This window comes from Melopsittacus undulatus, chromosome 12 (assembly GCF_012275295.1).
Source record: "Melopsittacus undulatus isolate bMelUnd1 chromosome 12, bMelUnd1.mat.Z, whole genome shotgun sequence".
Taxonomy (NCBI): domain Eukaryota; kingdom Metazoa; phylum Chordata; class Aves; order Psittaciformes; family Psittaculidae; genus Melopsittacus; species Melopsittacus undulatus.
The window spans coordinates 19,350,501-19,367,148 of NC_047538.1; the positions used below are offsets into that span (position 1 = coordinate 19,350,501).

The window sequence follows — 16,648 nt, forward strand, 5'->3', positions numbered from 1 at the left end:
TATAGAGTTAGTTCATGGTTATTCCCCTCCCCTTGCTGGCTGGGCCTGCAGGATGCTTTGTGGCTGTATTTACAGCCCCTCGAGGATAATGAATTAATCCTAATTAATTACCCTTAATGTGAGCACATCTTTCTGCAGGGCAGATGGGGTGAACTGGCTGGTGGCAAACCCAGGGCAGCACCGGTGCTGCTTGAACCAGTGCTGGGGTGTCCTGATGGGGCAAAATCCTGCTCCTTCCCCAAGCAGCATCACCTCAAAACCTCTTTCGTGCTTCCAAGGCGATGCCTTCACCCCCATCCCTGTGCTGGCTTTTATCCCAGCTGGGTTAAACATGGGCTGGGGTTGTTGTGGTTGAGGAGTGTGGAGGTTGTGCAGGGAGGGAGGGGGGTTTCTCTGTGCCACATCAAGCGTGGGGTTATCCAAACCTCCTGCTCCATGTGGGCTCCTGGTCCGGGTCTCCTCCCTGTTTGGGGCCAGGCTCCCCCTCACCCCCATCATCCTGCACGGGGGGAACCTGGTGCCTCTCTCATCCCCCCGATGCCCCCCCCTGGAGGGCTGCTGCTGGGGTCAGGGGGTGCTGGGGCTGCTGTGCGGGCTGGGGGTGCCGCTGGGGTCAGGGGGTGCTGGGGCTGCTGTGCGGGCTGGGGGTGCCGCTGGGGTCAGGGGGTGCTGGGGCTGCTGTTTGGGCTGGGGGTGCTGCTGGGGTCAGGGGGTGCTGGGGGCTGGGGGTGCCGCTGGAAGCAGCTGCCGCATCCTGGTGCTAATGAAAGCCACCGGGAAAAGCAGCCCCGAGCAGCAGCGTTTGGGAGCCAGATCTGACGAAGGGAAGTGACTCAACGGCTTGGAAGGAGTTGGGGGCGGTGGGGGGGGAGCAGCGGAGGACAAGGCTTGACCCGGGGTGGGGACAGCCCCACGGGGTGGTGGCAGCCACCTGCCCCCATTGGGGCTCCCCGGCTGGGACCGGCACCACTCCCGAGCCCTCGGTGCTCCCGTATCCCTCGCTCGGGTGCTGAATTCCCGGCTCGGGGGGGGGAACGGGACAGGAAAGGAGGCCCCTTGGGAAGCAGCTTCCTCTGGCTGGGCCGTGGCCAGCGTTCCCAGCTCCCGGTGTCACACCCTCTCCCAGCTGTTGCTGCCTGAGCATCCTGCTGCCAAGACAGCGATGGATGCTCCGTGACTCCTTCCCCTCCCCGAGCCCTTAAAGCCGGCGGAGAGCGAGCGGTGCTGGTCCTGCAGCAGGGGCCAGACGGAGCCTTCAGCCTTCAGCTTCTCTTCCTCGCCAGCTGCAGGGTGACCCTGGCACCATCCACACCAGCACGGAGCGTGGCAGTGCATGAGGTACTGGGAAAGGTCACTGGGATGCTCAAGGTACTGGGGGGATTGGGGGGTGTTGGTGTGGGAGAGGATGGGATGCGTCCCAGCCCACCAGGACCACGTTTCTCATGGGTTTTGCTGCCTTGGGGAGTGAGCTGCATTTATGACCAATGAGGGGATGCTTTGCCCAGCACATTGGGGTGCAAAGGTTTTGCATCCCACTGGGGACCCGCTGTGTGCTACACGCATGGCACACTGAATCACTGGTTCCTGCTCCATCCCGGGCTTCTGGGAGCAGGATGTCACCATGCCGGTCACAAGCCTCTCACATTGGCACATCCCAGAGCAGTGCAGACGTCTGTGCTTTTGGTGTCTGTTCTCCTTTCCCTGCACTGGACCCGTCGAACATCAGCACATTTCCTCCTGATTCAGCCATGGGGGATGTTGCAACCGGAGTTGTGCAAAGAGCAGCAATTCCTCTTTCAGCTCCTGTGGGAGCTTGGCAGCATGCAACTGGGGTCGGTGTCCCCACCTGCACCTTGGGTACAGTGGTGGCTGCAGATGGCATCGCTCCTCAGTGGGCATCGCTCCTCAGTGGGCATCACTCCTCAGTGGGCATCGCTCCTCAATGGGTATGGCCACGGTCCCCACAGGGGTGAGAGCCTCCTGGTTGCAGCCACCAGCTCGGATGGGATCGGGATTTCTCCCCTGTGGATGAAGCTGGGAGGCAGAGAACACACTGATGTTGGTGATGTGGCTCTGATTGAATGGGATGCTCCGGGTGCAGGTGCATGGTGATGGATTTGGGTCTGATTACTGCATGTACCTGTATTTTTATTGTCTATCTCCTTCTGGATGGGTTTCTGTGGCTCAGAACAGAGGTTTGTGGCCATCCAGGCTCAGTCCTTGCTGGATCACCGCATGCACCATGCACACTGCAGGCAATCACTACTTGCAGGCACAGCACCGAGGCCAGGCTGGTGCTTGGTGCCGTCCCTGTGCAAACCAGGATGGGGCAATTCATTACTGTGGAAATCTGCTTCTGGATCCAGATCCACCTTAGTTCATAAGGCCTGGATGGATGAATAGGTGGGAACAGACAGGATCTGGCCAGTGTGACAGAGGGGAGAACATGGTGATGGGGGGGATGCACTCCCCTTCTGCCGTGCACCCCAGGGATGGCTTTGGGTTACCCCTCTTCCTGTGTGTTTGATGTGGGAGCATCCCAAGTGATGGGGCAGGGATGCGGGGCAGCCTGGGGTGAAGATGCCCCATCCCATATCACAGAGCATCCTTTGTCAATGAGACCACAGGCAAGGGATGCCGCAACCCTGCCTGTGAGATCCCATAGGATTCCTGAGCCGGTGCAGGGACTGTGGTGGATGGGACACAGCACAGAAGCAGCCGGTTGCCTCATCCCCTTTCTGTGTCCAGCTGAACCATGCAAAAAGGCTCCTTTCCCCATGTCCCCACATCCTGCCACAGAGCATCGCTTCCCCTTCCAAGTGCTGCCCATCGCTGTGCTGAGCCCATAAACCAGCTGCTTGTGTGGGTTTATTCCTCATCCTCCCATCAGCAAGACGTGTGTTGTGTCCTTCTCGGGATGGGAAAGCTCAGCAACATCCTGAGGAGCTTCCATTGGGATGCTGAAGCAGTGTAACCCTGGGGTTGTTTGCGTTCCGGCCCTAAGGAGGTGATAGAAGCAGCAGAGATGGGCTCCAGATCCCAAGTTCAGGTAAATACCTTTAGGTTTTTACATCTCTATGTGAATTTATGGAGTTTGATGTATTTGGGAGGGAGGATTTGGCTGCAGGATGGGAAACACTGCTTTTCATAAAGGATTTGCCACTGTTTGAGGTTTTTTGCTGCCCTGTTGTTATAAAGTGGGTTTGGGTTTGGCACAAGGGGTGGTGGGGGCCTCCAGGGTCCCAATGCGCGCCATAGCGCGCATTGGGACCCTGGAGGCCCCCACCACCCCTCATCCTCACCCCAAATCCCTATTTTTACCTCTTTTCCATCCAATCCCCATCTCTTCCAGGGATGAGCTTTGCAACCCTCACTAATGGGATCTCCCACAGTGTTTTTCCATGTGGGAAAGGAACCGGGTGTGAATTTGAAAGGGGGGGGGGAGATGTCCTCATAGCATCCCCTTAGTAGGGACAAGGAGAACAGGGGGGCTTTTCTTTGCTGTGCTGATCAGCATGCAGCTGGGTGAGCATCACACAGCTGCGAGTGGAGGATGCTCCTGAGGATCCAGAGTGGCTTTCTCACATGATGGGGGGGGGGAGGCTGAGATTTGCTTGTCCCCCATCCTTGGCAGCAGAAGGCAAAGAACTATTTCCTTTTCCCATGGTTTCCTTCCTCTTTTGTATCCTCAGAATCCGGAGCTGGTGGAGAGCAGCCCCGCAGGTGGCACAGTTTGCATCTCTCTCTTGTGTTGGCTTCATCCCTAAGCAGCCCTTGTAAATCCCAGGTCATATTTAGGAATGTCCTCACTGGGCTGGTGCAATGGAATGGGGAGAATGCTCTAGAATAGGGAGTTTTATGGGGCTTTTTCTTGCTGCAAAGTGCCAGGAGAGCCTGGGATTAATAACAACCCAGATATAAAAATATATATAAAAAGAAGACAAGAAGAGGATATGAAAGAACTTTCATTATTTCAGGTGCAGCTTGAGTCATTTTAAGCAGCACAGAAACACAAACTGCCCTTTTTTCAAGGGAATCTTTGCTTGTGTAGGTAAAAATGTCCAATATTGCCCAAAATGTCCAATATTGCCTGGAAAAGGGAAGGCTCCTGAAGGGGAGACCTGAGAGCAGCTCCAGTGCCTAAAGGGGCTGCAGGAAACCTGGAGAGGGGCTTGGGACAAGGGCCTATAGGAACAGGCCAAGGGGAATGGCTTGAACCTGCCTGAGGGGAGACTGAGCTGAGCTCTGAGGCAGAAGCTGTTCCCTGTGAGGGTGCTGAGGCGCTGGCACAGGGTGCCCAGAGAAGCTGTGGCTGCCCCATCCCTGGCAGTGCTCAAGGCCAGGTTGGACACAGGGGCTTGGAGCTGCTCCAGTGGAAGGTGTCCCTGGATGAGCTGGATGGGGTTTAAGGTCCCTTCAACCCAAACCATTATGTGATTTTGTGACTTTCCTCTTTATTCCTTAACCCTTCACAGGAACAGGAAGGATGGGAGCAAAGGGCTGGGACTTTACCAATGGGGCTGCTCTTAGCACCCCAGGCACTTTGTGTCAGGGAAGGGCAGGTTCCTTCTCCCTGGGAAAAGCCTTTCATGCCCTGTGCTTTGGGGCTGAACACCAGCTTCTGGCTGGATTTGGGAGTTGTCTCCATCAGGGTGACCCCACACTGGGGAACAGCGTGTGGAGACCCATCCCATCCCGTCCTACCCCATCCCATCCCATCCTATCCCACCCCATCCCGACCCGTCCTGCCCTCCACAGCCTGGCAGGCTCTGCCCAGACAAACACTGACTCATGCTGTTATTCTGTCCCACCCTGGGCACAGACGGAGTTTTTAAGGCTGCCTTTTCCAGCTATTCCTGGTTTTTTTCCCTGTTCACATGGGCTGGGAACGGAGCCTTAGCTGGTATGCAGGGAGCAGCCAGGGGTGCCGAAGGCGGACGGGAATGGGGGTGTTGGAAGAGCAAGGAGCCGAGGGCTGCTCCATGGAAGTGAAACTGGGATGCATCTGAATGCCATGGAAACAGGTAGGGCTTGGACTTCCCCACCACCCTGCCTTGGGGCAGAGCTTGGTGCCTCAGTTTCCCCTATGGGAACTGGCTTTGCTCCTTCCCTTTGCCTTGGGGATCCCCTGGTGCTGGTGACTTGGGAGATGGCAGCCTGAACCCTTGCTGGCAGGAGCCCATGTGCTCAGTGTTAGGTTGATGTGGATGCTCGGTGTGCTGCTGCTGCCTCTCCCTTTGCCTCCTGCATCCCTGTCCCCTTTGTATCCAGCTGAAACTGGAATGGAGGTCCCGGGATGTGTGGCAGGGCTGGGAATGTGGCTGGGAAGCAGGTTTTGGGCAGGCCAGGGGTCTGGGTTTTGCAGCGGTGTGGTCTGAGCTCCCTTGTGATGGGCATGTGGCTGGTTCACACCGAGGGCTGGGGCTCCATCCCCTGGGCATCCCTGTAGGGATGCTGTGCAGCATCTCTCCCTGCGGGAGCTGTTGCCATGGCGACTGCTGGTTAAAATAAGGGTGAATTGGAACTGGGTACCCAGAGATGCTTTCCCATCCTCTTGTTTTCTTGCTCCCCTGAGTGCTGGCAATCAATCCCCCATGCAGGACTGGAAGCTGCCACTATGGGGCTGGATGCTGGATCCTGGTGGGGATGTCACTCCAGTGTAGCTCTGTGCTGGAAAAACAGGGTGCCAGAGGGATGGATGGGGTGGCCTCGGGTACCAGCTTGGGATGGGGCATGCACCTTTCTTCTCTAGGGCATGCTCCCACTGACAGCAATGAGAGTTTGCTGTGCTCAGGATCCATCCCACAGGGCTGGACTCGAGCTTGACCAGAGCAACAAGGTCGCATGGGACTGGGACCAGTGTCTGCTGTGGGGGTAATCCAGGGATGCAGAGCTCAGAGGGGACCAGTGCTGCAGGTCCAGGGGGACATCGAGGTGCTGCTTCTCCCCATGCCCTTCCCAAAGCTCCCCAGATGAGCGACCATGTGTTTCCCCTAAACATCTGCCTGCAATTCCCATTGCCGGGATCGGGGCTGCGTGGGCAGCCTGGCTGCTCCCACGTGTGCCGGAGGAAGCGGGTTTGGGGTTTGGGACCTCAAACTGCTGCTGGGAAGGAGGGGGACCGCTCCAGTGGGACAGAGGCAGAGCAGCTGCAGGGGCTGGCAGGGATTGCAGAGCCCACACTGGCCATCCGCCCGCTTCCCATGGGTTTGTCCTGGCTCTGCACGTCCTTAGCACCCTATGGATGCTCTGAGGTGGGATAAGCACTAACCCAAGGGTTTCCCCAGTGGGGCCCTGTGCACAAGCATAGGCTGGTCCCAGCCCAATTGCAGAGCATCGCACAGGTAAGAGCGTGATGCACTTGGACAGCTCAGGCAGGCTCTTGAGCACTCAGAAGCAGGTCTGCTCCTTCGATTTGATTTCATTGGATTACTTTTCCCCCTCATCCTGTATCAGTGCTTCAATAAAACCATTGCCTGCAGGCATCGGGACGGCACAAGGCAGGAAGCCTGCTTGTCCATAAATACTTGGTGCAGGCAGCACCCACTGCCAGGGTGCTGAGCATCCCTTGTCCTCGAACACAGCCGCATCCCCCCCTGCGGATCCGGCTCTTTCCCTGCGGCCCCGGTCACATCCGTCCCCCGCCCGTCTGTGCTGGCCACGGAAGAGCTTTCGCCCAGAAAAGCTGGATTTGAACATTTTCTGCTGTTCTCTCCGTTTCCTGTTGCCTTCCCAAGAACAACAATTCCTGACCTCATCCTCCCCCGGTGCGCGCCGGGATGCTGGTGATGCGTGAGCCGCCCGTCGGGAATCCCACCCCGGCGCCCACAGCCTGGATTCAGCCTTCCCTGGGTACCAAGTCAAATACAGCTGCGGGAATGCCGGGGCCGGCGGTGGCTGCCTGCACCAGAGGCTATTTTGGGTAGATCCTGTGCTGGTGTTTGTTGAGGTAGGAGGACAGAGATGAATGGACCAATGGAGACCAAGTGGTTTTGGCTCGAGATGGGTATTTGCAACCCAGAGCGGAGCATTGGAACACTCTGACGAGTGTGGCTTTAACTCCAGACTCTGGGATTTTTCTGCAGTGAGAAATGGGAGGTTTCATGCAGTCATCCCGCTCTGGGTTCGGGAGGGGTTAGGGAGGCAGGTGGGAATTTGATGGATGATTTTCCAGTGGGTCTGGGCTTCAGATCCTGGTGCTGTGGGGATTGTGATGGCTCCACATGAGCCCTCGATACCAACCCATCATCTGCCAAACCCCACAGGGAAGCAGAGCCCTGGTGCTGCTGTGGCATCCTCATCCTGAGAGGGCACCAGGACCAACCCTGGTAGGGGTTGGAGGTCCTTTTACCCCACTTTCCCTGTCTGTCTGCCTTAAGGAGTGCAGCAAACATGGGGTCTGGGTGGCTCCATGGGGGCGAGGGGCAGGGGTCCATCCCCCAGCTCCCTTGCTCACCCATGGGTGACTCCATGGGGGCAATGCCAGGCTGGTGGCATTTCTTGGGAGCTTCTCCCAGGAAGAGCAAACCCACACAGAGGAGCATCACTGTGTCTGGATAAGGGAGGTGGGATGGGATGCTACAGGATGGGATGCACATGGGGCTCTGGGCTCCCCACCTGCAACTTTGCCTTTGAAAAGGTGATGACAAGAAACCTGCTGGTCCATAAGGGCAGCGTTGGCAATGGCTCATTACCCAGGAACGGGAGTGGTCAGCGCTGTAGGAGCTGGTTCTGTTGGTACTTCACTGGATCATCAACTTTAACTCATCCCTTTGACGATTGAGGGCTTGCTGGGTCAGGGCCTTCTCCCAGCTCAGGCTCATTCACAAGCCTTGCACTAAAACCTTGTTTATCCTGGCCACTTCTCTCTGGGAGCACGGGAAAGGGGAGGCCATGGGGCTGTGATTTAAGCCCCTGGCTGGTGGGAGTGGTGGGAGCAGCAGCAATTGCAGGAAGGAACAGGAGGAAAAGCCCAGGGAGAAAACAATAGGTTACAACAATCACCATGGGGAGCTCAGAGAAGGGCTATGGGGAGGGTGATGCTTGGGGGACCTTTGAGCCCTCAAAGCGGGAGGGTCCAGCCTGGATGGGCAGAGCCATGTCCCCCCTCCAAGGACAAGGTTGGGTGCGATGCTCTCTGCTGAGGCTTTGCTGTTTGGCTATGGTGGCTCTTGGCATTAACCCCCTGTCGCTGCTCACAGGGGAGTGGTTGAACCCATTCAATGCAGGGCTCTAAGTGCCTGATGGAGGCCGGATCCAGACCATGGCAAAGGACTCTGCTGGTTGTTGCCATTAACATTTTAAAGCAGGCAGGGCGCTGATTTAATCAGGGAAACCACAGTGGGAGAGCCCAGGCACCTCACTCCTATTTATGGCTTTCATTATTTGTTATAACATTACCATGGGCTTGATTACAGGATTCTTTTCATGTGCCTCCTGATGCTGGTTTGCACTGGGTGTTGGTGCCGAGTGTACGGTACAGGATTGCTGTGCTGGGTTATCCCAAGGAGGCTGCAGAGGGTTAAATCACAGCGTGGCAAAGTCCATTTCCTCCCTTAATGCCACATCCGAGGGCGAATGGCCTTTTATTTAACCTCAGCTTTAATGTTACAGCTCTGTCCCTAAACCTGCGTGGAGGGAGCTGCCTGCGTGCTGTGGGACACTGAGGTGCTGCCTATCCCCGGATCCCACCAGGAATCTGCTGTGCTAGAGAGGAGAGGTGAGCGGATGTGACCCCAGTTCCACAGTGGCACCAGTGGGGTCAGTGGTGAGCTGCCTGCTGGGTTTTCAGTCCAGTCTGGGGTGCTCAGGAGAAAGGAGGAGCAGAGCCATAATACTTTGCAGATTGGAAGGGCTCTGAGCTGTTAATGGGCTGTTAATCAGTAGCATCCTCGTTTTAACCCTGGAAGTAGGTGGGTAAGAGGCGTTTTCTGCAGGATGAGGCTACAGCCACATCCTGGAGGACACAAGGGGCTGAATCACATCCTGCAGCTCAGGGCGCTGATGGCTCCTGGTTGGGAGGTGGGAATCCAGTGAGGAGCCACAGGAGCATCTTCTTCCATGGCCAGCGACAGGGATCCCATGGGATTCCCTATACATGTGTGCTCCATTCCCTGTCTCCATGTCCCTCGTGCAGGCTGGGAGGGCTGGTGTCCATCCTGTGGCTGTGCTTGCTGTGATTAACACCATGTGTTTGCTCAGCAGAAACACAGAGCAGCATCACCAGGACTGTTCAGATAATGGCGCTTTCCAATCTGTCCAACTACTTGGATGATGTGGATAACTACAGTGATTACCCGGATTACACCTATGAGGAGACAACCAGCAGCGTGTGGACAGACCCAGCCCACGACCCAAAGGACATTGCAAGGATCCTCTCTGTCATCATCTATAGCGTGTCCTGTGTGTTGGGCATCCTGGGGAACGGCCTCGTCATTGCCATCATAACGCTGAAGATGAAGAAGTCGGTCAATGCCATCTGGTTCCTCAACCTGGCCGTTGCTGACTTCCTCTTCAACATCTTCCTGCCCATAAACATTGCTTACACCGCCATGAGGTACAACTGGATCTTCGGGACAGTCATGTGCAAGCTGAACTCCTTCCTCCTCATCCTCAACATGTACACCAGTGTCCTTCTGCTCACCACCATCAGCTTCGATCGCTACGTGTCAGTGGTTTTTCCTGTCTGGTCTCAAAACCATCGGTCAACCAACTTAGCCTATTTAGTTTGCCTGATCATCTGGACCATCGGCATCATTATGAGCTGCCCGTCTCTTGTCTTCCGAGACACTGCACAAGCCCGTAACTCCGTGATCTGTTTCAGCAACTTTTCCCTCTCCAGGAATAAATCTTACCAAGCCCTGGCCCTGATGAGACACCGAACAGTGAACATCACCAGGTTCCTGGCCGGGTACATCCTCCCCATAACCATCATCACGTTCTGCTACATCGCCATCGCCTTCAACTTGCGCCGGAACCGCCTCGCCAAGTCCAAAAAGCCCTTCAAGATCATTGTCACCATCATAGTCACCTTCTTCCTGTGCTGGAGTCCCTATCACCTCCTGAACCTCCTGGAAACGGAGCCCGATGTGGTCCCGCGCTCCGTGTTCGAGATCAGCATCCCCATAACCACAGCGCTCGCTGCCTCCAACAGCTGCATGAATCCTGTTCTCTATGTCTTCATGGGCCAGGACTTCAAGAAGTTTAAGGTCACCATCCTTTCCAGGCTGGTGAATGCCCTCAGCGAGGAGACAGGACACTCCAGCATCGTGCACAGGAGCTTCTCCAAGATGTCCTCAATGACTGAGAAGGAGACAACAGTCCTCTAAGCTCGACCTCTGCTGTTGCCCATGCTCATCACTGTGATGGTGGCCACCCTTGCCATGGCTCCTTGTCTGGGACAGGCATGGTCCAGCGCTGCCCTGTTGTGTATTCTTTGACTGGTCTTGCTGCCCTGGGGCTGGCAGGGGTTGGAACTGCCACCTTGTGTACATGGGGAAGATACAACTGCCCTTCGTCTTCCATGGCAATTGCAAAGATCATTGCACCAAACTACTTAGGAGAACATTCCAGGGCATTCCTGTCTAATCTATGCATTGCCTGGCCTGGCAAAGGCATTCCTGCCACTTCCAGACACATTCCTAATGGGAGATTGGGCAGAGGATGTGGTGGCTGGGTGGGAATCCACCATGGATGATACTTGTTAAGGCAAAATGTGACACTCTTCCTATGTCCTATGTATGCATATAGCTACTTATGTTAAAGCCCTAAAGTGTATTGGTACTATCACAGCGGTGAGCACTTTGTACCCAGAGAGACCCTGGGAAGTGCCTTCATAGGAGGGATTTGAATATCCCAACCAGGAGATCCTGGATGTCAGATGTGATCCAGACCCCCAGCCTGGCTCCACTGATGGCTGCTCCCTGGTGTCAGTCAGTCCTATGGGATGAGTTTGTCCTTCCCAACCAGGCAGCAAGCCTATCTCTGCTGCTGCACACAAATCTCTGTGCTGAGGGATGGACGGAACCACTGCCTCCATCCAATTTCATGCACAGTTAAGCTGGGAGATCCTGCACCATTTGGCCTTCTTGACCGTGACACTGGTGTCACGCTTATCGAGGTGCTGGTTTCTCCATGTCACCCACAGCCTCATTCCCAGGAAAGCAAGGAATGATGGAATCCTCCCCCTGCACTGGGGGAGGCTTGGCACCAGGGACATTTCAGGGGGTTCCTGAGTGTCCCAGCCCCAGCGATGCTTTGTGCAGGGGCTGCCATGGGGGCAGTTGAGAGCTGGTCACAAAGGCTGAGCCATTTATTGATGCCTTATTCAAAAGGTGCAGAAAAAACAGCTTTTTGAAAGCTATTTGCAAATAGAAAATGAAGCGAAGGAGCAAAAGGCACAGAGCTATTTCCAGGCTCCCAGCAGCAGCTCGTGCCAGACACTGATACAAACCCAATGGGAATGCTGTGGATAACAGCGGATGCTGCAGCAGGAGCTGGATTTGGGGTAGATTATCAGGCATCCCATCCACCCCCTGCACTGCCTCATGCATCTGCCTTCACCTGCATCACCTCATTAACATCAGTGTGATGGGGAGAGGGGAGCACCTGCATCACATGAAGCTGTTGCTCCTCTCCCATTACACTGCAGCATCCCTGGGACAGGGATGTGATGGATCCACTGCGTTTGGCTGCAGTTTTGGTGCTGCTGATGTTGTGTGCTTGGATGTGTTTGTCCTCAGTGACAGAGGATGCTGAGAAGTGGGGTGCAGGGAGTTTATCCTGAAAATAAAGGGTGTCCAGCCTGAGCCCAGGAAGGGAATACAGCAGGGGATGGGGATTATAAGGGAAATGGATGGCAGACTGGTGATGCTGCCTGTTGGGTGCTGCTCTCTATAACATGGGGCAGCTGCAGGGCCCCCCAGCTGCAGGTATTACCATGTCTCCTAGGGCTGGGAACTATCGGGATGAGCAGTGTTGCTGCTTCCCTAGGGAGCAATGCCAGCTTCCTCCCAACCCCAGGGAGCACTGAGCTTCCTGCAGGGACCATCCATTCAGTTTTCCACACAAAACCTGTGCCCGATCCATAGCCTTGGAAGATGCTGTGACTGAGGAGGCTGCAGGGGAGGAAGGCTTTGATGATGGGAAGAGGTTCCCCTCACTGGGCAGCCCATGTCCCTCAGGGATGCAGTGTCATTCTCTTGGTCCTGGTTTGGGATGCTCCCAGCCTGTGCCACATTGGGGATGCTCCTCACTAATTTCCATGGCTGGAATTGGCAAGCTCATCTATTATTGCTGCAAACAGCTTTCAAACAAGAGAGTGATGGCTCAGTGTATAACCTTGGGTTAAATCATCATTACACTGACAGCTTGGGAGACCTAATATTTGAGTTTGCCTTTGTAGCTGTTTGCCTATTTAATAAAACCCCTGTTTTACATACAAATACACCCGTATGCTCTCAAGCTCATTGCATAGAGCAGGAAGGATCCCAGGGCTTTTCAGTAAGCATTCACTTCCTAGTGTATATTCCTGGTCCCTGGCGCTGAATTTGGGATTGCAGGAAGGCAGGAGGAGAGGGGCACAGGCTGAGGCTTTATGGCTGAGATGGGAATGTGATGCTCTAAGCCTCTCCTATGGGAGATCTAAAGATGCTCCTTGTGGGTTTCCCCCTTTAAGTTGTCCCTAAGGAGATCAAATGGCTCTTGGGGGGGGGGGGGGGAAGTATCTGTGCTTGGGACCTGCCTGCATCTCCCCATCACCTCCTGCAATCCCCCCATAGACCCACTCTATACATTCCCCTTGTGTCTGGGGGAATGGGGCAGCAGGAGGGGGTCACATCCTTCACCCCCACCCCAATATGCATCCAAACACCCTGGTACAAGCAGCTCGTTGCTTGCTCCATCCTTCCCACTGCTGGTTCGCCCCATCCCGGCATGAGGGATGAGGATGGGGAGGAGAAGGGAGAACCCCCCCAAGTTTAGGTGCTGAACCTTGTAACCTGCCAAGCACTGAGCGAGCCCCCCCGGGGGCTGTCACTGATTCCTGTTCCCGTGTCACCCATCAAGGCAGGCAGAACGGATCAAAGAGGGAGCATTAAAAATGCAGGGATACAAAGCAGAAACAGGACAGAAATGCTCATCACCCAACTCCAGCAGAACCTCGTAGCTCACATGGGAAAGGAAGGAAGGAAGGAAGGAAGGAAGGAAGGAAGGAAGGAAGGAAGGAAGGAAGGAAGGAAGGAAGGAAGGAAGGGAGGAAGGGAGGGAGGGAGGGAGGGAGGAAGGGAGGGAGGGAGGGAGGGAGGGAGGGAGGGAGGGAGGGAGGGAGGGAGGGAGGGAGGGAGGAAGGAAGGAAGGAAGGAAGGAAGGAAGGAAGGAAGGAAGGAAGGAAGGAAGGAAGGAAGGGAAGGTAGGGAAGGAAGGAAGGAAGGAAGGAAGGAAGGAAGGAAGGAAGGAAGGAAGGAAGGAAGGGAAGGAAGGGAAGGAAGGAAGGAAGGAAGGAAGGAAGGAAGGAAGGAAGGAAGGAAGGAAGGAAGGAAGGAAGGAAGGAAGGAAGGAAGGAAGGAAGGAAGGAAGGAAGGAAGGAAGGAAGGAAGGAAGGAAGGAAGGAAGGAAGGAAGGAAGGAAGGAAGGGAAGGAAGGAAGGAAGGAAGGAAGGAAGGAAGGAAGGAAGGAAGGAAGGAAGGAAGGGAAGGAAGGAAGGAAGGAAGGAAGGAAGGAAGGAAGGAAGGAAGGAAGGAAGGAAGGAAGGAAGGAAGGAAGGAAGGAAGGAAGGAAGGAAGGAAAGAAAGAAAGAAGGAAAGAAGGAAAGAAAGAAAGAAAGAAAGAAAGAAGGAAAGAAGGAAAGAAGAAAGAAGGAAAGAAAGAAAGAAGGAAAGAAGGAAAGAAAGAAAGAAAGAAAGAAGGAAAGAAGGAAAGAAGGAAAGAAAGAAAGAAGGAAAGAAAGAAAGAAGGAAAGAAAGAAAGAAGGAAAGAAGGAAAGAAAGCAAGCAAGCCAGGTTTGTCTTTCCCTTTGGCAGAGAGGCAAAGAAATGCAGCTCAATATTGCCCCAATTCCTTTGATATTCCCTAAATACTGCCAGAGCCTCTGCCACAGCCCCAGCATCTTATGGGGATGGTGAAGATTCATCGGTGCCAGCTATTTTGTTCCTTTAGGGGAGGGAATATCAGCTGCAGTTGCCTACAGCAATGGGAATGTCGGTATATTAAATGATGAGTCCTTGGAGGTGTCCTGCTGGTTCTCCATCCCCCTGGTCTTGCAGGCATGGATACACTCAGCCGGGTGATGTCCTTAGCTATGAATTAATGCCCTCCCCTTGACTGATGCTGGCCATGGTCAATGACTGGAGGGTGATGGGCAAAAGCTGTCATTAGCATCCAGGGAAGGGGCTCAGCTGGGGCTGTGGCTCCAGGCCTGGTGGCACAAACCAGCCCTGCTCTGTGCCAACACAGCAGCAACCAGGGGGGAGCTGCAGCTCTTTTTGGGGCAGGAGCTGAGGAAATCGGTAACTGGGTTTAGCATCTAAGGCTCAAGGGGTGAGTGGGATGCGGAGCCACCTGCGTGAGACCTGTGGGTAAGGGGCCATGATCTGAGCATAAGGCAGGGATGGATGGGAGAGAAGAGCAGGTTTTGGAGCTGGAACACTGAGCCCAATGCAAAACACCCCAAATCTTATCCCAGGACCTCAAATTCCATCCCAGGACCCCATACCCATCCCTAGAACCCCGTACCCACTTCTGCCTCCCTGTAATTCCCCACCACTTCCAGGGTCCCAAAACTTGGAGCTGGGTCTCATTTCACACAAGCAGTTGGGAAATGACTCCTGAATACACCAAACCCATCTCTGTGGAACACATTACTGTCCTTAATGACTGCTCTCATTCAATTAGCTGTCACAGCCCTGAAATAAAGCTGTGCTTTCCTTCCCCAGTAAATCACTGCCTTTATTTGGGATTGGAATTAGAAAGAAAAGGAATAAACACGTTGCTCTTTCCCTTTCCCGGGTGCCAGGCGGGTTGGAGCTGTGGTTAAATTATCTCCATTCCATTCAGGCAGATTGTCAACTGTAAATTTGATGGAAAATAGTAAAGCTGATAAATAAACATGGCTCTTTTGTCAGGCATGAATATTGCTGCTGCTCAGATTTATAACTCGCATCTCCCCTCCATTATAGAGCCTTTGTGGAAGCGCTGGCGCAGCTTCTCCCATTGTGCTGCTGAGGTGGGTTAGTTCCCTCTCATTTAAACAGCAGCATGAATGTTGTGTGGGGTTTAATTTGGGAGGAAGAGGAGCCCCATCCCTCTGGCCTGAGCCCCAGCATCATTTCCATCACTAGGGTCATTGATTGGAACCCCCTGAATCCACCCCAAAGGGGCATTCACTGCCTTTCACCAGCCTGAGCTGCTCTTCAGCATCATCTCCTCCAGCATCATCTCCTCCAAGGACTGCTGAGCACCAACCCCACATAGAATTGGGGGAAAACCAGGGAATTTTGGTGCAGATGCTGTTGCTATGGCAACAAAGGGAAACCCATCCAGCCCAAGAGGGAGGATGTTGGATGCTGGATGCTGCAGCCTCTGCTGATGCAGGTCCAGGGAGGCAGGAAAACATTCCCGGGGATGAGACACTGCAGAAATAGATGGGTTTGAGTGGAGGAAGATGGGAAGAGGGATCAGGCCCCATGCTGAGGCCATGTGAGCTTCCTGCTCCCACCCAGGGATACACAGGGCTCACTGGGGCTGAGACAAACATTAAGATTCACTGCTTTTAGAAGGCAGGATGGAAACACTGAGCACTGCCTGCCCTGCCTGCACATGGCAGTGCTTCCGATGAGCCAGGCTAATGGCATTACAGAGGCAGGCTATAAATGTCAAGAGCTTTGCATGTGAAAATGATGCAGAAAGGAGGGTTGGCTTCTCTTCCCGGGGTGGGGCAGGGGGGATATCAGTTTTATTACTGCGTGCCAGTCCCATGGGGTAAAAACATAGCCTGGAATTGAATAGGTAAATAGAAGATAAACCATCAACCTTCAGCTCCTGCTTGCAGCAGTCACTGCATGGGCAGGGATGGAGGCAAAGCCACGGAGCCTCCCCATGTGGGGTGCATGTGTCTGCGTGTGCAGCCAGATGTGCAGCACACAGGGAGGGAACGATTCCCAATCCCTCCGTGTCACTGCAAATTAAAACCAGGATAAAGAGTTGTGGGGAAATAAAGGCATTAAGGTCCAGTGAGCCTTAAAGCCACAGTGTGGGGGATAAACACGAGAGGTAAGGTGCTGGTGCTGGCCCTTTTGCTCCCTGCTCTGAAGGGGCTTGTGGAGGTGATGCACTTGGGCTGTGCAGATGTGGGATGCACTCCCCTTCCAAAGCTATAGCCTGAGCATGTGAAGGGGGTTTATAGAGATGCCAGAGGGATTGACTGGCAGAGATTAGAGATGTTAGAGATTAATTGGCTTTTGGGGTTTAATTCCTGCAGGGGCAGAAGGCAACACTGCCCCTTCCTCAGCTGATGCCCATCAGAACAAATCACACCCAGCACAAGTCCTGATTGCTGCAATCCCAGGGCTATAAAAACGCAGGGATTTCTCCAGCTCCACATAGGAAAAGATCAGCCAAGAGAAAAGGAATCAACAACACTGAGCCTGCTCTT

The 16,648-nt window shown here is 54.5% G+C and overlaps 1 protein-coding gene across 2 annotated transcripts; it reads left to right on the plus strand.

Moving 5' to 3' along the window:
* Positions 1–4,747: 4,747 nt before the first annotated feature.
* Positions 4,748–12,676, plus strand: CMKLR1 (chemerin chemokine-like receptor 1). Of its 2 annotated transcripts, none has more exons than XM_034068622.1 (3): positions 4,748–5,024; positions 8,614–8,719; positions 9,202–12,676. In XM_034068622.1, the coding sequence occupies exon 3, from the start codon at positions 9,240–9,242 to the stop codon at positions 10,326–10,328; it is 1,089 nt and encodes a 362-aa protein (XP_033924513.1). In that variant the 5' UTR covers positions 4,748–5,024; positions 8,614–8,719; positions 9,202–9,239; the 3' UTR covers positions 10,329–12,676. The 2 variants fall into 2 exon arrangements, with proteins under 2 accessions (XP_033924513.1, XP_030901388.2); XM_031045528.2 differs by having other exon boundaries at positions 9,205–12,676.
* Positions 12,677–16,648: the final 3,972 nt, after the last annotated feature.

Excerpts from the sequence above, each read along its gene's own strand:
- CMKLR1 (XM_034068622.1), top strand. The coding sequence starts at position 9,240 with ATGGCGCTTTCCAATCTGTCCAACTACTTGGATGATGTGGATAACTAC.